Raw genomic sequence first — 20999 nt, 5'->3', positions numbered from 1 at the left:
TCTTTAATCTTACTGCTGGTTTATAAATGTGATAGCCACCCACTCTTAGTTGTTGTGTAAGGAAGGCATGTAGTTTGTTCTTGTGCAGTATGAGTATAGAAGCAAGAGACAGCACACCTTTAATGAGAAGACATCACTCAATGTTCAACCTCCTAATAGTATGCACTCAGCTAAAGAGTGTTTAACAAAAACACGCATCACGTGTTCGGCTCAACCTTAAATAATATAGATTTAGGTGCTGTTTAGCAGAATAGTCGCACTCCCAACTCAGCTTCAAATAATCTACTGTCAAAAATAGTTTAACAGAAAAGATTTCACACATATCTCAGTTTCAAATGATAGGTAGTCAAATTCAGTCTGTTTAATAGAATAGATATCACCCATAGGCACCAAGTCCTTGTGGAAATGGTGCAACTGCCCCCTTAGTTCTATAGCAATCAGGGCAAGTACCTCACTTAGCCCCCATAGAGGTGTTTTCAGTTGCTGAGTGTACATCCTTAATGGGACTGTGGGCCTCATTACACGGATGGCGGTGGACCAAGGGGCTATTAGCACCTTGGTCCATGCCGGCAAAATACCGGCACCGCCTTGGTGGAAAGGGGAATTACCGCCCTATTCCAAGGTTGGTGGGGCGGTAATTCCCCTTCCCCCATTGCCCTTCCCCATTCCCATTTTTGCCCCATAGGGCTGTATGGGAATGGGGAAGGCGCTAATTACGGTACCGCAAATTGCGATACCGTAATTAGCTCCCTGGTCCCTTTGCGGGTTGGTTTTTAACGCCTGCAAAAAGCAGGCGTTAAATTCCCCAACCCGGAAAGGGACCTCGTAGTAAGACGGTAAGGGTTTACCGGTACCAGTAAAATACCGGTACCGGTAAACCCTTACCGCCTACCGTGTAATGAGGCCCTCTGTGTGGTGTCAGCATGGCTTGAGAGTAAACACTATTGGCTCTAAATTCATCTACATTAACTGTATTGTTATTAATACAGTTATTTAGAGCACAATCAGAGATCCATATCTGTTAAATTCTTCGATGTAGGGTGGCGTCCTAAAATAGAAAGCTAACAAGGTAACTCGGCAGGTTAAGTGAATTTTTCTGAGATGTTATGGTGGTGAATCCAGCGTTGGTGATCGGGCTGGATTTTCAACGTGGCTCCGCGGATCTCAGAAGACCATTTATTCCATTCAAGGGTTTTAGTGTTTTAGCTTGCTTTTGTTGTTGCTTAAGCTGTGCTAGTCGAGAGACTTACCCACTAGACCACTTGACCACAAGGTTGCCAAACAGACCTTGAAGAACTCCCCCCTGCAGTTTTGCCTTTTCAAGTGAAGGCTGTCATGCCTGCTCTTTGTTTGGTGGGTGAACCACTGCGGGGGGCCGCCCATTTGCTGGGCCATAAATCCTGCCAATCTCGTTCTAAACAGAGTGCAGTGGTGATTGCCAAACTCAAGCAGGTTACTCTTGGCAGTCTGCACTCAAGGAAATCACAAATGCACAATATTGAGAATGTGATTACCAAAACCTTTGTCATGGACCAAAGGAACTTTGTGATTACTAACATCAAAAACATGGACTGGAAAGAGTCTAGAGAAACACTGCGAAACAAGGTTCTTGCATGGTTATGTCAAAAGACAGGGCCCGTAGTGGTCAGAATGTCTGACTTAAAGATCCTACGCAGGATAGTTTTGAGTGACTGGTGCTCTCAACAAACTTGTGACTGTGTTCTTGTGGTTTGCCAGCTTAGGACTCTACCCTCTCAGAGCATGTCAATTTCTTCCCATGGGTGGTTCAAATTGTAAACTTATACTCTGATGTTTCCTACTGAACGGGTCACTTTTTACTTCATGATTAACCAACCCCTCCCTGGTTACACATATTTTAGCAACTTAGACTTTTCATTGTTTTTGGCAATTGTGCTGCTTTTCTATATTATGTATCTTGCCTCCCTGTTTATGTTTCATGTTTTATATTTGTCTGTCATTGTTTGTTATGTATGTGCCATCATGCCTATGGGTCCATTGAGCGCGGTACAAATGTAATAAAGTAAAGTAAAAATAAAGTTAGTATACATGTGAATATCTGCGTTAGGATTGCAAGCTGCATTAAATATTTAAGGAATCTTTGTGTGCACCTTTTATACTTTGCTTGCAGCATCATAGGAAAACCCCTCTCTTGGGTTATTTTCCAGGTGTTCATAACTAATTGATCTCCTGAAGTGGAAATGTTTATGTGGGGGCTTAGAAAATGCTCACGTGTTCACCAACTCCTCGATGTCTCTGCCTCTTCTCCCCAGGCGCTGGTGAGATCCCACAGTTAATCATTTCCATTTCCAGCCATGTGTAAATCGTATGGCATTTTGCAATCCGTTATCCAAATAGGGACTGCAAAAGGAACCATTCGTTCGCCAGACGATGGGTTGGGCTGGACGCGTGCTCATATTCAGGGCAGAGGTGGGGGAGTTTCTGCCCCAATAGTGAAAATAAAATGTTGGTACTCATGAACACACTGTCAGTTTCCTAATAATTGCTGTTGGCATGATGGAAGCATTCATTTTTGATTGAGCAGTTTGACAAGCAAATAACATGTTTAGAAGTACAGCCATGGATACAACTCAGATGGGCACAAACATCACAGGGAATGTGGGGGCAGTGCAACAACAAAACACCGTTTAAAGAAAACTCCAGTTTACAGAAAACTGGTGGACGCACGTTTAAGAAGGGTTTTCACTTTGGGCATACAGTTTTTGTTGTTTCTTTGAAACTGTAAACTGCACCCTTAGGAAACAATAGCGTGTCCAGCATTGGGGGGGCATGCTTATAAAATGGATGGCCCCCACCCCAATGATATGCATTGTCCATCTGCTCCTGTGGTGTCCGCTTCAGGCCAGAACAGAAGAAAATGGAGGTTCAGCAAAGATACTGTGCTACTGGCTGCTGGCTGAAGGAGCACCTTTAAGACTTGCGGGGTAGTGGGTGGCTCTCTTGGTCGCCCCCTAGGAATACCCAGGCCTGTAATTAACTGTGTCAGTTGATGGAGAAGTTTGAGACGTCTCGGTTGGAGGGGCGCTACTCTAAAACTGACATCATTGTTTACAATTATTTTATACGAATATTCTTCTTTTTTGACAAACATGGTCTATCTTAATAAGTATCTTCTTATCTGAATGCTGTTTGCAGTAGTAGAAATAGATGTCTGGGGATTTGGGAGAGAACGCCCTGGGCCTTTGGATTCATTCTCATTCTTCTTGGAAACACTCATTCTCGCTGAATCACTATGTGTAGCATGATTGTGTATAGGTGAATGAATACTGAAAAAAAACAGCACATAAATCTAGACTGTGCTTTTTCTACAGATAAACTGCATTTTGGAGGCGTTTGGTCACGCGAAAACAACACTTAATAACGTATCCAGCCGGTTTGTAAAGTACCTTGAACTTCAATTTTGTGACAAGAAAAGAACTCTTGTGGGAGGTAAGAATGTGTGTGTTTATATAATCGGAAACAGTGGAGCTATTTGACCACTAGATGGCAGAAAAGTACCTCAAAAACAATTGTTCATACGCACACTTTGAAAATACCAACCCTGCTGATGACTATTAAATTTCCCACCACTTACATTTGTCTTTGCACATGTTTTATAAATATCTGTCATTTCGGGGATTTAGTTCTTGCAACTTAAGGCAGCCTTATGTGTACTGCGATGCCGTTTGATCGGCATCGGCAGGTTTAGTTCCCTAACGAACAGTGTTCGTTTGCGGTGTCGCTGTTCGCACGCGCACTTTGTTCGTGATTCACTCTGTCGAGACTTTGGTGCTCCGCGATTTTTCCTCAGTCACTCCTGGGGGCAAAGTTGATGACGCCAGTGCCCCCACCCTCTTAAGAATCCCTAAAGCTCCCATATGACACTGCCAACGGATCTTCCCCAATAGCAAACAAATTGCCATGTCAAAAATAGAGGGCACGCGAGTGGACGTAATACCCTATTATTTTTTAGAGGGGGAGGTTATTCTCCATTTTAGCTGATGCGGTAAGAGGTATTTCCCATTTAAGTGTGCGCCTGTGGAGTCCTGCCTAGAAGCAGAGTCCCACGTGGGTGGGGGGGAGGGGTGTCGGGGGGAGGTGTCTGCGATTATTTACTATTCTGTCTATGCTTATTTTGGTTTCCATTCGTTATCCACACACCTGCTTCACAAGGTCAGTCCCCCCCCCCAATCCCCTCCCCCCCACCCGTAACCACCTCCACGAGTTGGTTGCTCAATTTTTACCTCCAGGCAATACAGTAAATACTAAAGAAAAAATAAGCTGTTCAAAATGTGTGTATCCCATATCCATGGCGATGGCTTGTTTGCACGTTCGAAAATACATCTTCTGTTAAACTAAAGATTTGGGGGCTGATTTAGAAAGCGTGTTTTGATGCGATTTTCCAATTGAAAAAACGCGTTTTGTGCCCAATATCTCATCATACATAACATCAATTTACATACATGTGTCAAAGAATGTTTAAATGCTGAGGCTCTTTTACACAGGCTTCTTTGGGGTGTGCCTTCAAGTGTTTAAAATAATAAGAGAGAATACAGTGATCTCAAATGTCCTTTGCGGAGGGGGAATGGAGGGTTGCTCTGGTAGCCCTGGCTATAAAGCTCAAATTACTTTGCTTTGCGATACGTGTATTCCAAACAGGGAAATAACTCTGCACGAACACTGTCAAAATGACATCGGTCTTAAGGCAGGACTTGCAAAATATCATTTGCAGTGTTCATTTTTTTTTTAAATTCTTTTTTCAAATAAACAATTGGTGTGAACGAGCCGGCATTGATGTTCAGTGAGGCACGTCAAAAGTAGTTTTTCAACTCACGTGACTTCTTAGAGAGCAGCAGTTAATTTCCATGCAGGTCTCTCCCTTGTGGGAGAAAAAAAACATATGTTCCACTGCCAAGTGTTGGGGAGAATTCTCATTTATGGCTAATTTCCCTTACTTAGTGAGCACCTCAGCAGCTTTGCTGGATTTCTGGGGTTTATTTTTTCCACCTGGTAAGAGTGTGAGCCTTTTTCCCACTCTTACAGTGTAATTTTTGTGTGTGTTGTACTTTTGTGCTCATGGGCTATGGAGTGTCACCAGCTCCCTAGGCATCATCTTCTTACTTGAGTGCCACACAGCACCTTTAGTGCAGTGACACAGGAATGTCTGTTAGACTTCCCTTGTGAACTCCATTTCTGGGGATGACTACTGTCTCCCAGAAACCTGTAAAGTCATCATTGGCTTTACCAGTCCTTTCAAATACAGATCCAGTACCAACCATTTTACAATGGAGTATTGGAGGGGAATATCTTTCCCCTGTCCTTCTGTACCTCAAGGGGCACTTTGTGTCCCCCTTCCCGACTCGACATGGCTGGTGGCAGTGGTAACTATCATTTTGACGCGGATTCCCGTGTTAGTGTTCTGGCTGTGGTTGCAGACGTGAACATAAAATCCTCTACCCCATATTTTTATTTTGGGTCCTAACGTGGTTTGTCGCCATTTCGTGTTGGAAAGGTCTTTCTTGTTGTTTGCTTTTCTCGCCAAACCAGGTTTGGTTTCCTTGTTCTCCGTCCTTTGGTTGGCTTCTGCAAAGAAAACCTCCTTTGGCGTCTGGGTGTCTAGGTGGGCTGAATGTGAGGGAGGGGTTTAGTCACCCCCTGTCCCCTTGGAGACCCAAGTTGCACTTTTTGTCGATTGGCTGAGGTGGTTGTCGGGGCTGGACATCCCCCCTGCTGTGCGATTGACAGCCAGGCTGTGTGAATGGGGGATTGTGGCATAAAAGGCAGGAATCTTGGGGTGGAAGTCAGAATCACGACTGGAACTACAAGAACTAAAGAGAAGTGGAAAAGAATATGGCTGCTGCAACTCCTGGATCCTGGTGAAGCCCTGCTGCAGTCCTGAGCTATCTACCCTTTAATGACAGAAGATCCAGTCCGGAGTATTCTTCCCTTGAGCCTGGTGGGATCAACCAGCTCACCTTCTACAGCCAGAGAATCCTCTTCTGGGTCGAAATCACTGCACTGAGCTGTAGTGGTCCCGATAGCCATCAGAAGAGCCCTCTCCTGTTTTTAAGGAGTGCACCTTTTATTCATCGTTGGTTTGCTGCAGCTGGCCTCATCCCTGGGTAGAGCAGATCGCTCCAGACGTCGTCCTTCTTGTCCCCATGACTGAAGCTTCAGGAACCGTGAGTCTGCAGGAACTACCGGGAACAACTACCGTAGCACCAGCTTTCTTCATCCGAATAAGGTACTGTGTCCATTTGGCCGTTCTCTCATTCCGACCTTGAGGAATCGGGGTGAACCCTTTTCCTTGTTGAAGGGTTGTCCTTTCTCCCTTCCCTCTTATAACTTTTGCTTCCCTTTGACAATATCCAGTACTCCTGGCAATGTTAATCTTGAACTGTTCTCACCGTGTGATCCTTGACAACCGAGCCCTGCTCCATTTTACACTGGGGCAGGCCTATTGACTTTTATCTGCTTCTTAGAACACGTCCTCTTATTATATTGCCTTGACAAACGTATTGCCTATGATTTTTATCCACTATTCCCTTTTTTTATTCTAAGTGCTAAGTGTGTTTGACTACGGTTACATTTCTGCCCGCGGGTATGCTTTTCTTTCGTAAGACCGAACTGTCATTACTGTCAAAAAGTGATCGCGTATTAACTCACGGCAACGTCTTTGTTTCGACACACCGGTCTGTCAAATCCTAATGTACTTACCTTGAATTGACCTAAACAAGAGGAATTGGTTGTGTGTAGTATATTTAGAGTGTGGTTTTATCTAATAGAAGTGAAGTGTTTTGTGAACAGATGGTTTAAAAATAAATGTACTTATATTTTTTAACCAGAAACCTTAAGTCAGTGTTTGCTTGAGTCACAGCAATTGTAGTCCTTTGTGTAATATCTACTACTGCTCATTTGCTCTTGAGATAAGTCTGGCTGCTCAGCCATCGCTACCACTTTACTGTGTAGTGGAGGATTGTACCAAAGGTGAAATTGTACTATCACTTGTAGTCTTAATTGTCTCTAGTGTTCCCTAAGGGCACTGCAGATGATTCTGCCTAACACCAATCAGTCAGTGTAACTCAAGAGGCCAGAGACACTGCCACCATTTTCTAAAAGTTTCTGCCATTCCCTTCACGTCAGTTCATGTCCTCTCACGTCACCACCCAGGGTATTGCACATCCCCTATGCTAACTTGTGTTCCCACTTGTTCATTTCGGCAATTATATAAGCCAAAACAGTTGCATTAGAGTACAGATAGGGAGGAAAGGCATATGAGAAGGGAAATACAGCCTGTAGCTGTTGTTTGATTATGTGCCCATCCATTGCCCGCCCATGGCCATGCTAATCCCTATGGCCATTCCCGCCCAGTTCTTGCCGCTCCCTGCCCAAAACACCTCCTTGTGAGAACTCTTTGAGCTTTCTTTAATCAAGCCTTACCATCAAACTTTGCAATGGAAGTGCATGCCAGTGTTTTTTTAAATCAGTCTGACGTGAGATGGGCCTCATTACAAGTATGGCAGTAAGGCAACAATGGAGCCGGTATCGCTACTGGCACCGTTGCTACCTTACCGTCATAATAGGAGTTCTGCTCGCGGGTGCCCTTGCAGCCACCAGGTCTGATCGGGAGGCCGTACCGGCATCAGCGAGCAGAACATGATGGTAGCACTGGTACTGTTATCAACGGTACCAGTGCTACCACCCTCCCCATTCCCATTGAGCCCTATGGGGCCGAATGCCAATGGGGAGTACCTTATTACCGGCACACGCGAATGGGTAATTACTGGGTCCGCCAAACTCGGCATGGCCCATTCGCGGGTGCCAGAAAAAAATGGATACCGGCAGCAGCCGTGCCTGTACTACAGGCACGGCTGCCACCAGCCTCCTAATGAGGCCCATTAATGACTTCATTGGAGTTGTAAACCTACTACTAGTGTAATCAGCCCTACAGATAAAGGGTTTATTAGCCACTTATACTCCCAAAAAATAAAATCGGGTCATAAAAATAATTCCAACAAAAGACCCATAGGAGTCTGTTCCCTGCTTTCATCCACACAGTTCCATGAATATGTGTGTACCAGTAGTAAATGTAGTTCCACAGGAACTCTTCTATTATAATTGTCTGATCTGAAGACGTAGACTTGTATTTTTTTACTGTGCAGGAATACCTTTGTGCAAAGACATATTAATTATAGAACATGTTGATATTACAGTTAGAACCTTTATGTACTTGCTTTTAAAATACTCCCATTGGCGGGGGGGCGCTGTTGCGCTCGACGAAGATGGCCGCCTGCTGATTAGCTCCGTGCCGCGAGGCGCTCCTTCAATCGAAATCCTTCCGTTTGCCTCGGCGCTTCAACACGTAATTGACAGAGGGGGAAGCTGGTGTGTCTGGGATCCTGCTGGCCTCGTCCCGTCTTCCTAACTTCTTTTGCTGCGGAGCTGTTGGCCCCTACGGGAGTGCCGGGAGCGGGTGCTTCCTCCGATCCCACACAGGGCTCCGGGGGATCGCGGCCGTGTTCCGCGGCTTGCGGCCTTCCTTGGGGGGAGGGGCGTCCTTCCCGCCCTGCGCGACCGCTCTCTACAGCCTTCGGGAGGAGCGGCTGACCGGATCCGAGAGCGTCTCGCTCCGCTGCCCCATCCTAGGCGGCGTGCTGATTTGAATCTTGCCCCCAGTCCGAGGATCCGAGCGGTGAGTGGGGCCCCTGATCCCTGCGGCACGCACCGCATTGGTTGGCGGCCTTGGGCGGTGTGGAGTCACGCCTGAGGCACAGTTGGATCCCTCGCATGGTTTTGGGCGCGGCGCCTTGGCCCTGTGACAATAAGCACATTTCGCCTTCATCCTGATACTCTGTGGGGGGGGGCCGGTTCCTCCGGAACCCATCTCCCGGTGAATCCTATCTTCGGCCGCGCCGCTCCCTGGGCCTGTGGAGGCGGCGCGAGACATCGGCCCCCCTCCCACTTGCCTTGTGCTGCGCACTTTACTGTACCGAGGGGTGCCCTGACCCCCGGTTCTGCTGTATGGAGGCACCACCGATTTGGTCCATACCCGCCTTACTGCTCTACTAGAGGACTAACCACCTGGCTGTTCTATCTCATCCTCGGCCGCGCCGCTCCCTGGACCCATTGGAGCGGCGCGAGGCAGCGGCTCCTCTCCGCTTACCTAATACTGCTCATGTTCTGTACCGTTGAATGCTTTGACCCCTGAGTCCACTGTACGGAGGCACCACCGATTTGGACCATACCCGTCTTACTGCTTACTAGAGTGCTGACCACCTGGCTATCCCATCTCATCGCAATAGCTACGAGAGGCTCCTCTTGGTTCTCTTACTGGTTACTGTCTCCTTGGCCCTTGCCTCCTCGGTTTCTCGGGGGAGTACGTGTGGTTCACTGGCCGCCACATACATCGGCTGCCCTGGCGGCCCAACATAGATCGGTCTCCCCCATCTGAATTTGAAACACCGCATCTCGTGTTGCCAGCTGACTGTGGCCTCACACATACCTGGCGCTCTCTCTTGGCGTCCCTCTCGTCCCCCTGTCCTCCGTTCCACCGGACTTGTCTTCACCTTTTACTGACACCATGTCAACAAGGATGGGAAAGAAGCAATCCTCTATCAACATGTTTGCGAAGCCTCCGGGAGGATCTGGCGCGGAGACACCTGCACAGGAACCATCCACTGCACAAGAACCGGAACCATCCGAATCTCAGAAAATGATGGAATACATTCGCGAGGGGTTCACTGCGATCCATAGTAAACTAGACGACATGAATGGTACGATATCCTCCATTAAGGCACACATGGAGAGGACTGATGGTCGCGTAACTGAGATTGAGTCACGTGTGAGCACCGCTGAGGACGGTCTGGGCTCCCTTCGGGCAGAGGTTTCCACACTATCCGCACGCGTAGCAGAGGTGGAGAAGAAAAATGAGGATCTTGAGTCTCGCTCAAGACGCAACAACCTCCGCATAATCGGGGTACCAGAGGATGGCATACAAGAACCCATGGAGGACTACGTGGAGAGCTTGCTACTTCGACTCCTTGATTCCCCAAAACTCTCCTCACAATTTGCAATCGAGAGAGCCCACCGTGCACTTACGGCGAAGCCTAGGCCTGGCGCTCCTCCTCGCCCGATTATAGCCAGGGTCCTTAATTACCGCGACCGAGATGCCCTGCTCAGGGCGGCGAGAGTCAAGGGAGACCTTTTGTTGGGCGCGGCCAGAATTCATCTATACCCGGACTTCTCGATGGCGGTCCAGCGTGAGCGTAAATCCTTCCTGGCGGTGAAGAGACGATTGCGCGAGCTTCAGGTTAAATACGCTATGCTATACCCCGCCAAACTCCGGATCGAGCACGCGAATCGAGTATACTTCTTCACGCTACCGGAGGAGGCCTCAAAGTTTATAGATGAACATTTTCCCGGCTGAACTATACTCACAACGATCTCCTCCATTGCTTATGCCTTGCTCCTTTGGTCCACACGCTGTACTTTTGTTCTACCACAACATGCTCTCACTGCGTGGTCGCCACCATTGAGCCCTAACCCAGGTCTCGGTTGGTCTCACGGCGTCCCGTCATTCTAGTTGCGGCACTGCGTGGACTCCTGGGCCGGAGGGTTGCTGCACATCTCGTCCTGTTGGCGTTATGACTGTGAATGTTTATGTCTCTGTTTTTTTCTCTAAGCGATGCATTTATTGGTGTTGGGTTGTGATGCAGTGGAAACTGGCTGCTGATCTGAGGACGTTACTGACCTCTCCGTCAGTGCGTCCCAGCTATCCACCACAATACACCCTTTGCCCGCTCGATTATCCTGAAACACTGTGGTAATCCCTAGTTCCTGATATCCGGTCTGAACACATACACCATCCCACTCTAGCTGTTCGGATGGTTGCTCCATATTATTTCGCTACATTGGTCATTATTGATGGTCGTGCCTTCTCCCCCCCCTCCGCGGGTTCATCCCCGTATGTGACTTGCTTTCATTGCCAGGCATTAAGTTTATCCTCATATTGCCTCAAGGTTCGGAGCATCGCCGCCAGGCCGACGTACAGGCCCCCCAGGCGTTGATGCCATTGTTTTTGACTTTGTTGGTTGTATATGGGTTGTTCATCTCTCTGATTGGGGGAGGGATGTGGGAGGGGGTGGGGGGTAGGGGAGTTAACGTTAAAAAAGGCTTGGTAACTGCAGAGAAGGTAGAGTTCAGGGAACCTGGGTCTCTAGACCATTGCAGATCTGACGGCAATGGGGCCCGCTTATGGGGGGCACTGTTCCATCCACCGGTGTATTTCTATGTCTGCCTTGAGTGTGTCGAGTGAGGAAACCCTTACATTTCTGAGCTGGAACGTGCGGGGGCTGGGGAACTTCAAGAAAATGAGATTGCTACAACTCCAAGCTGAACGGCATGGGACTAAGATCCTGTTTCTTCAGGAGACACATGCGGTAACTGATCACTGTGAGAAGTTTGCTAAAACATGGGGACCACAGAGATACTATACTTCCTATTCCACACAAAGCCGCGGGGTTATGACCCTTATTCACAAGAGTATTAGATTCATCCCCATTGCCACGACAATAGACCCTCTGGGCAGATATGTCTTACTTCATGGCATCCTACAGAATAGGGAAGTGGTCCTACTGAATATCTACGGTCCCAACATCGATGATCCTGAATTTTTCACACATCTCACGTCCCTCCTAGATGGCTTCCCGCTGGTACCTATTCTCTGGGGAGGCGATTTTAACACAATATTCGATGTAGATCTCGATAGATCTGGTTCTCGTCCCCGTCACCTCACTAGGGCCGCATATTCTACACTATCTTCACTCCCTCGCCTGGCCCTGTTTGACGCATGGAGGCTTCTTTACCCCGACTCCCGCGCCTTTTCCTTCTATTCCTCGGTACATGATTCCTTCTCCCGGATTGATAGATGGCTAGTGTCTGACATACTCATAAGGTACATCTCAAGCTTGTCGATTCTCCCCAGGACTCTCTCCGATCATTCACCAGTAACTATTACCCTATCCTGGGGCTCAGATCACGATCGTTCTAGACAATGGAGGATGAAACCACTCTCCCTCCTTGACCCGGTCTTCAGTTCGGAGCTGGAGTCGGCGATTGAGGAGTTCTTTGAGACCAATACCGGCTCCGTCTCATCACAAGCCACCCTCTGGGAAACTTTTAAAGCCTACATCAGAGGCATCGCCCTCTCTAAAGAAAATGGCATCCTTAGAACCATCCGAAGAGAGATTGCTGAGAGCGAGGCCACACTATCCGTGCTGGAGGCCCAATATGCATCAAATCATACTCCTGATACCCTTGCGTTGATCGGCACGGAGCTGGACTCCTTCCGCGCTCTTGCGGACCGAGAGCAGAGGTTTCTCGACAACCCTGGGCTGGCGAGGAGGTATGGTGAGGGTGAGCGCCCATCTCGTCTTCTGGCTAGGCTTCTCCGCCGTGAGTTTGGCGCTCCTCCCATTCCTGGCGTTGAGAGACCTGATGGATCCCTTGCCACTTCCCCCGGTGATATCAATTCGGTATTCCTCTCCTTCTATCAATCCCTTTATGCTAACGCGGATAATGCCACTATAGCAGAAATAGACGTCTTTCTGGACAAGCTCCCCCTGTCGGTTCTTTCCTCCGATACCATCGGTGCCCTTGAGAGTCCATTCACTTCCTTGGAACTCTCGGAGGCCATAGACTCCCTCTCATCTGGCAAATCCCCGGGATCGGACGGTATACCGGTTGAGTTCTATAAGCGCTTCAAGTCTCTTCTGCTTCCTCGCCTGGTCGCGCTTTGGGAAGAATCGTTGGAGGTGGGCCAGCTCCCTCCTACGCTCCGCAAAGCCACCATAACTGTCCTGTTAAAACCTGGTAAATCCCCCACGCAATGCGGTTCTTACCGTCCACTCTCGCTAATCAATTGCGACGTCAAAATTTATGCTAAGCTACTTGCTTTACGTCTGGCCCCATTCATGCAACATATCATTCATCCAGACCAGGCGGGGTTTATTCCGGGACGCTCTACCTCCCTGAATCTTAGGCGCCTCTTCAATATTATAAGCAGGGTGAGCCCTGACGTTCACGCTGTGGCCGCCACGCTCGATATGAAAAAAGCTTTTGATTCCGTCTCTTGGAGGTATCTTTGGCGGGTACTTAATAAATGTAAATTCGGCCCCACATTTATCTCCTGGGTCAAGCTGCTATATTCAGACCCCGTGGCCAGAGTCCGTACCGGGGACCGGTGCTCTTCCCTCTTCCAAATAGCTAGAGGTACTAGACAAGGTTGTCCCTTCTCTCCATTAATCTTCGCTGTAGCGCTGGAGCCGTTCGCGGATATGCTTCGCCAGTCTCATTCCCATAGAGGTCTACGCACTGCCGGGGTTTCAGACATAGTTTCCCTATATGCTGACGATGCTCTCCTCTTTATTCGCTCTCCTGAAATCAATCTTGCCCCAATACTGGAGGATGTTGTCCTTTTTGGCCGCATGTCTGGCCTGACGGTAAACTGCGCTAAATCAACTCTTTTCCCGCTCACCCCCATCACTCTCCCCCCTCCCGATACTCTTGGATTCACTTGGGCCCAAGCTGAGTTTACCTACTTAGGTATAGTGGTGTCGCGACATATCGATTTGGTTTTCGAGAAGAACTATCGAGTATACCTCACAAACCTAATGCAAAATATTCAGGGTTGGGACAAACTCCCGATTTCACTGGCAGGTAGGGTGGGAATACTAAAGATGGTGGTACTCCCCCAGCTACTGTATAGATTTGTTAATATCCCGCAATGGCCGGGAGCTGAGTTCTTTCGGACATTGACACGCACCCTCAATACTTTTCTCTGGCACTCTGGTGCAGTCCGCCTCAAGTTTGAGACCCTTGCTTCTCCCATGGAAATGGGTGGCTTCGGTGCACCTGACTTTCTCAAGTACTGGCTGGCAGCCCAACTTCAACACATCGCACACTGGTTCAACATATCTGACCCCCCTCCCCATGTCAGACTAGAGAAGTTATCGGTTGGTGACCGCGATATCAGATCCCTGGTGATCGCACCTATGCCAATAGAATCGGGCTCATTAGACCCGTTGAGGTGCACATCCCTGGCTTTATCCAAAACATGGCAATTACTGGGCACCACCCATCCCTTCCATGGTAACTTCCCGATCTGGAACTTTCTCCCGGGAATCCCACAGGTCCCCCCATCGGTTGTTCGCACATGGGCTGAGGCAGGATTCGAATTGCTCCGAGACATATTTGTAGATGGTAATTTCATAGAATGGCCTGACCTTCCGCCGTCCCTCAGACAGCGTCCCTCAGTGTGGCTTCAATACTCATCCCTCCGTAGAGTCCTCAAACATAAGTACCCATGCTTCCCAGCGTTACCGCCGGATGAGCCGGCGATCACTGAACTGACCTCTCCTTTCCCTATGAGGGGGAAAACTTCCAGACTATATACCCTGGTACAATCCAGATCGCCCCCTTCATTTTCTAAATTAAAGCTCGCCTGGGAGTCTGATCTCGGAGTGGAAATGACCGAAGACCGTTGGTCCCAAATGTGCTCACGTATCCAGAGGGTCTCCTTCAACTCCCGATTCAAGCTAATTCAATTTAAACTACTCCACAGATACCATTACACCCCAATCAGACTACACCGTATTTCTAATAGTCTCTCCCCTAGATGCCCTAGATGCGGCCACGATGGAGCTGACTACTTCCACATGATCTGGTTATGTCCCCGCCTTACCCAATTTTGGGACGCTGTTTGCTCTACCATCTCGTCTATTCTTGACCACCCTATTTCCCCTACCCCAATGAAATGCTTATTCCATGACTTTCCTGACCTGCACCGAGATTCTAGGAGACTGGCCGGCCTCTGCATGCTTCTGGCTGTGCGGGCAATACTACTTTGTTGGCTCAGGCCTACCACCCCGACTCACGCACAGTGGCTCAGAGCAGTCACTTGGGCCTCCGATACGGAGGAATCATGGGCGGTACAACAGCCCGCCTGCTCTAGACCCAGAAACATCTGGCTCAAGTTCCGATTATTTATGTCCCCCCCTGACACCGACTCAGGTCCTACATCCCCAGCAGCCTCTTCTCGTCAATCCCCTGCAGCCCCTTGAATGGCCCTCCACCGGGTCTTGCATTGTCCTGCTACTCTCCATTGCCCGCGGGGCGTGCCCCGCCACTTGTTGTGTGATTCTGTGATGTTTTAATTGCTTGATTTTATATGCTCTGTTGTTGCTCACCTGTATCTGTGCTACCAAGCTGAATAAAAATAAAAGTTTAAAAAAAAAATACTCCCATTGGCAATGAGACTTACTTTTGTACTCCCTAAAACGTGATTGTACTCCCAACTTAAAAAATAATTGAGAGTAAAATACTCTTACTTCAAAATCTTATCTGGAGCACTGAGTGTAATAACAATGTCTACTTTCATCCACTCGATGTATCAGCACTCTGCATGCTCTTCACTGAAGTACTGTTGAAAACAAGCATTGGCAAAGGCAACATTTGTGGCTTTTGTATAAGCATTTGGCATGTGCCTGGCACTGCTTAGATGCCCAGGTACTTGCACCATTTTGCACCTGCTATCATCAATGCAGCACAACCCCCACTACCCCCTTTCCTGCAAACCCCCAAAGCACAGTTATGTCTCTCTTTTCCCCTTCACTTAATTTCCACTTCAGGGTACAGATTCCACCCGCATTCAGCACACGTGACCTCAACCTGTTAGGAATTAATGTTAGGGAGGTAATTTGGGGACATGACGACCTTATTTTCAACCTGATTAAACAAGATGGCTGGGAAAAAGAGGGGGCGGTTCAAGCTCAACGTTTTTGAAAAATATGTGTGGAGCTTTGCATTTTCCACTGAACTTTTCTTAAAGATAGTTGTTACTTTAAGAACCAATTTTGCACATAAAAAAGTGAAGAATACTGTCAAAATGCTTTTTAAACTTGGCACACCTCCCCTGTCCTTCGTTGATAAATAGAAATTCACTTTAGCAAGGCCATCTTGTCCTTATTGCAACTGATTGAAGTTTTGGAAAGTCACAGCATGATACATACGATTTTAAAATAGTTTGGGGTCCATTGGGGTCTGATTCACAGAAGCATTCTATAGTGGTAGATTCCCATTGAAAAACGCTCTGTGAATCAGGCGTTTCACATTGCACACTTTGCATTTTACACACCCTCACACAGTTCTCACTTTACATATATACAATGCCCGTTCTACTTGAATTATAAGAGAATGCAATGCAAATGTATTATAAATATTGCACTTATGACACAAACTTAGAACGCGTTGTTATATTTTAGAAATCCACACCTTGCCGTGGATTGCAGTTGACCAATTCCATTTATATTAGGATCCCAGCATACACACCATTCATTAATGGTTGCCACGTTTGCTTAAAGCAAGAACCGGGCTTGAAACCCCGCCCACATTGTGGAAGCCCCGCCCACATTGTGGAAGCCCCGCCACTTGACGCCCCTTTTATAGATTTGAAAACTGTAGTAAAGTAGCAAGAGAAGAGAAACAACGGGCTGCCATGCTTTCTTTTTATTTAATGTACCTATAATTTGTCTTTTAAAAAGCAATCTGCATTATTAAAATAAATATATACGTATGGCTGAAATGACATTTCACTTAATTATAAAATTATACACCATACTATTTTGTTAACTAGAAAAGTTATAAAGCTGAGCTGCATCTGACAAAATTGGATCCAGTGACTGTCAAGCTGTTCAGATTGTAAATTAGTTTTAAAAGCAGCTGTAAAAACATTCCCAAGAGGTTCATGTTAAGCTTTGAAAGCCAGTGCATCCTTTGAATAGCTCGGTAGGTTAAGAACCTGCAGTAGAGTTTTAGATACAGGTTTCACATAAATCACTGCGGCAGGAAAATTAAACCAACAAGCCAACATTCCAAAAAGAATCTTACAGGGAGAAAAAGTGAGAGTGTTTGTTTACCCATTTTTATACCATTTTATGGAGCGAACTGCAATAGCAAAATGCTCTGTTCCAATTTTTTAAGAAATGTTGCAATTAGTGTCCAACCCAATTCATTTTATAGGAACAAGAAAGTTTAAAAGCTGGTTTGGGCGAATGTGCTATGTGGCTGGCTCATCCCAATTCCTCCCAAATTTTAGCTGCATAGACCATCCTTAATATATTGCCAGATAATATTTTCCACAAGAGTAGTATTCAGTTTGTCAGATCAACTAAGAGGGCGAGACAGGTGCACTGACTACACAGTTCCACCTGTTCTGTTACAAAGACTGGCCTCTTATTAAATCTCCCCATGTTCTCTTTGTTGTTGCCCTTGTTAAGCATAACATACATCAATATTATAGATATCATGCTCCCTTATAATATAATCTGACCCCGCCCATCTTATAACCATTTCAAAACAGGAAAACCGATTTAAAAATAAATGCAAACATGGCCAGTTTAATGATAATGATCTAAACCCCATACGAGGGAAAATGAGAGAGAAGGCAGAGCAGCGAGCCAAAGGGGGAGTGCTGGGCTAGAAAGCAGAGAGAGAACAGTGGTCCCGAGATGGAGTGGTGTGCCAGAGGGGGAAAGGTGGGCCAGAAAGAGGGAGCAGTGAGCCGGAATTAGGATGCAAGCTGCAGATTGGGTGAAAGGAGCACCATAGCCTGGGCGAAATGTGGCAAGATGGTTAAGGAGTGAGAAAGAAAGAAGGACTGCAGACTGCAAGAAGAACTGAAGGGTGTAATGTGTGAGTTCAGAGTGCCATTGAGAGTGTTGATGGGAGTGTTACAGGGACTGGGCAGTGGGAGTTGTGGTTTGACAGTGTGACAGACACTCAACTCACAGTCTACAAAGTCTCTCTTCTTTGTTCCTGATGCAATTAAATCTTCCTATTCTACTAATCGGATTGTCTTTCTCTTTTCACACCACTGCAAACTATCCATTACCTTTGTGTCATGATTTCTTCCCCCGAGAACCTCGCCTTATCCTCCTCTCTCCCAACTCACAGCCTGGTCGCCTGCTTCCCTAAAATAATCAAAATGCATGGCCATCTTTTCCACACTCACACACTCCCCTCCCTATCCCACTTCTAGTCAACCTCCACATTCAAACCTCTACCCATCATTTACTCGGTTAACCCATTCTGTGAACCAGAGCAATACCTCTACTAAACAAAGCCACTGTCAAGCCCTCATTTGACTGATCTGCTTTTTTCCAGCCCCACCTCTCTGAAATCCTCAAGGTAGCGGTCTTCTACCACATGATCAACTCTTTTGAGATAAACTCACAAACGCATTGGGCCAACCATTCAACAAAGAATTCTCTCCACTATCTCTTAAGCATCCCATTCATGGCTCAACCCTCTCCCCTCCCCTGCATCATCAGTCCACCTAACCTCTCTGCAGCCTTTGACCCTTTGTATCACTCCTCCCTCCTTCAATTTCTATTCTCCCTTGGATTGCAGTAAGATGCACATGACATGTTCATCTCTCATCCCTCTGATCACTTCTCCCCATATCATGGAACTCCAATATCAGTTCTCTCTATAGCACAACCTCAAGGATCAGTTCTAGGATTACTCCACTTCACCCATTACATCTCCTCCCAGAGCAAACTCACACTAGTGTTGTCTTTTTCCATGACAGTTTTACTGGTAATGTCCAGTTCTCCTACTATTCACCTCCTTCTCCCCTGCTATTTCTGAACATTTAACAGACTCCTCAACCACCACCCATCGCTGGCTGACTCTACGCTGCCTCATTCACAGCCCTTCACAGATGGATTGTATCCCAGACACCAAGGCAAAATCCCTTGCAATGCTCCCATCACGTCACCACTGATATACATGCACCATCGCCCTTAGTTTGCAACCTAGCAGCTTTCTCTCACAGCAGTATGGAAAGTATTAAACTTCCTAAAAATCACAAAGCACATGCACACTTCATACACAAATCAAAAAATACCTTAATCTCTTATATAGGATTTTGCAATCTGGAATACTGCACAAGTCTATTTTGGTTGTCTTCAAATCTAATCTTTTGATTTTGGGCATTATTTGATGTTTACCGCGTGCAAATTGTAGCCTTTTATTATGATGAAGCACACTTGCTGAAGCATGTGTTTTTGGCTGCATTGTGCTGTGCATGGCCTTGTATTGCTCAATTACGAGTCTTGTTCATTTTTTCTTGGGTAGCCCTCACCCCTTCCAAGATGGCTGCTACCTTCCGATGCTACTTGTTCAACCTGCACTTGCCGTTTCCCCATTGGCTACCTCCTCCTCATCTGCCAATCGGTTGGACCTGGAGGTGGGAGCTGGCCCACTGTGCAAAGGCCGACTTCTGGCCCCAGGACCTTCATTTCCTCGCTTCACTTTTTCCTGGATTCAGCTGTTCTCGTGCTCTCTGTATCCATCTTTCATTCTACTCTGATGTTCTTTTTCTCCTGCAACTACCACCAGCAGCTGTGGGCGCTCTCATACCAAGCTAAGCCTCGTGGCCCCCAAGAACTTCCAGAGGCCCCTAGCATCAACATGATCAGATGATTTCACCGTACTTGATTTTGGTCTTTATTTGATGTTTACCGCGTGTAAATTGTAGCCGTTTATTATGATAAAACACACTTGCTGAAGTATGTGTTTTTGGCTGCATTGTGCTGCGTGTGGCATGGGATTGCTCAATTATATGCTGTGTTCATTGTTTCTTGATAGCTGCTTCCCTCCGATGCTACTTGTTCAACCTGGACTTGCCCCCTCCCCATTGGCTACCTCAACCTTATCTGCCATTCAGTTGGACGGGAGCCTGGAGCCAGCCCACGGTGCATAGACCCACTTTTCAGGCCCCTGTCTACTCCCTTTCTGCTGCTGGAACACTGCCTGCTTCCCATGTCCCCACACCCCTCTGGTCCCCCGGGATGTCTCTCTGTGCCCCAAATCCTCTCTGGTGCCCCATGAAGTCTCTCTGTGCACCCACCCCCCTCTGGTGCCCCGTGATTTCTCTCTGTGCCCCCACCCCCTCTGGTCCCCAGTGATGTCTCTCTGTGCGCCCCACACCCCCTCAGGTGCCTTGTGATGTCTCTCAGTGCCCCCACCCCCCTCTGGTCCCCATGATGTCTCTCTGTGGCCCCACCACCCTCTGGTTCACTGTGATGTCTCTCTATGCCTCCACCCCCTTCTGGTCCCCCGTGATGTCTCTTTGTGTCCCCCACCCCCCCTCTGGTCCCCAGTGATGTATCTCTGTGTACCCCACCCCCCTCAGGTGCCCTGTGATGTCTCTCTGTGCCCCCCACCCCTCTCTGGTCCCAGTGATGTCTCTCTGTGGCCCCACCCCCTCTGGTCCCCTGTGATGTCTCTATGTGCCCCCATCCCCCCACTGGGCCCATGTGATGTCTCTTTGTGCCCCCTGCCCCCTCTGGTCCCCTGTGATGTATCTCTGTCCCCCCAACCTCCCCCGGTCCCCTGTGATGTCTCTCTGTGCCCCCCACAACCCCTCTGGTCCACTGTGATGTCTCTATGTGCGCCCCACCGCCCCTCAGGTGCCTTGTGATGTCTCTCAGTGCCCCACACCCCCCTCTGGTCCCCGTGATGTCTCTCTGTGTCCCCCACCCACCTCAGGTACCCTGTGATGTCTCTCTGTGCCCCCCACAACCCCTCTGGTCCACTGTGATGTCTCTATGTGCGCCCCACCGCCCCTCAGGTGCCTTGTGATGTCTCTCAGTGCCCCACACCCCCCTCTGGTCCCCGTGATGTCTCTCTGTGTCCCCCACCCCCCTCAGGTACCCTGTGATGTCTCTCTGTGCCCCCCACCCCCTCTCTGGTCCCCGTGATGTCTCTCTGTGGCCCCCTCTCTGGTCCCCTGTGATGTATCTCTGTCCCCCCAACCTCCCCCATGCCCCCCATGTTGTCTCTGTGTGCCCCCCACACCCCCCCTCAGGTGCCCTGTGATGTCTCTCTGTGCCCCCCACCCCCCCTCTGGTCCCCGTGAT

The 20999-nt window shown here is 48.0% G+C and overlaps 1 protein-coding gene across 3 annotated transcripts in view; it reads left to right on the top strand.

Annotated features, from left to right (window-relative positions):
- Positions 1-20999, top strand: part of MYO16 (myosin XVI) — a 3167675-nt gene that overhangs the window by 1499825 nt on the left and 1646851 nt on the right. For all 3 annotated transcript variants that reach the window (XM_069636567.1, XM_069636564.1, XM_069636566.1), the window contains exon 15: positions 3351-3468. In XM_069636567.1, coding sequence (XP_069492668.1) covers positions 3351-3468 — 118 coding nt within the window. The remainder of the gene's footprint in view (positions 1-3350; positions 3469-20999) is intronic.

The sequence above is a fragment of the Ambystoma mexicanum genome, chromosome 7p (assembly GCF_040938575.1).
Source record: "Ambystoma mexicanum isolate Mex_15411 chromosome 7p, UKY_AmexF1_1, whole genome shotgun sequence".
Lineage (NCBI taxonomy): Eukaryota > Metazoa > Chordata > Amphibia > Caudata > Ambystomatidae > Ambystoma > Ambystoma mexicanum.
Note: the sequence above shows the minus strand (reverse complement) of the source record. Positions and strands in the feature narration are given on the sequence as shown.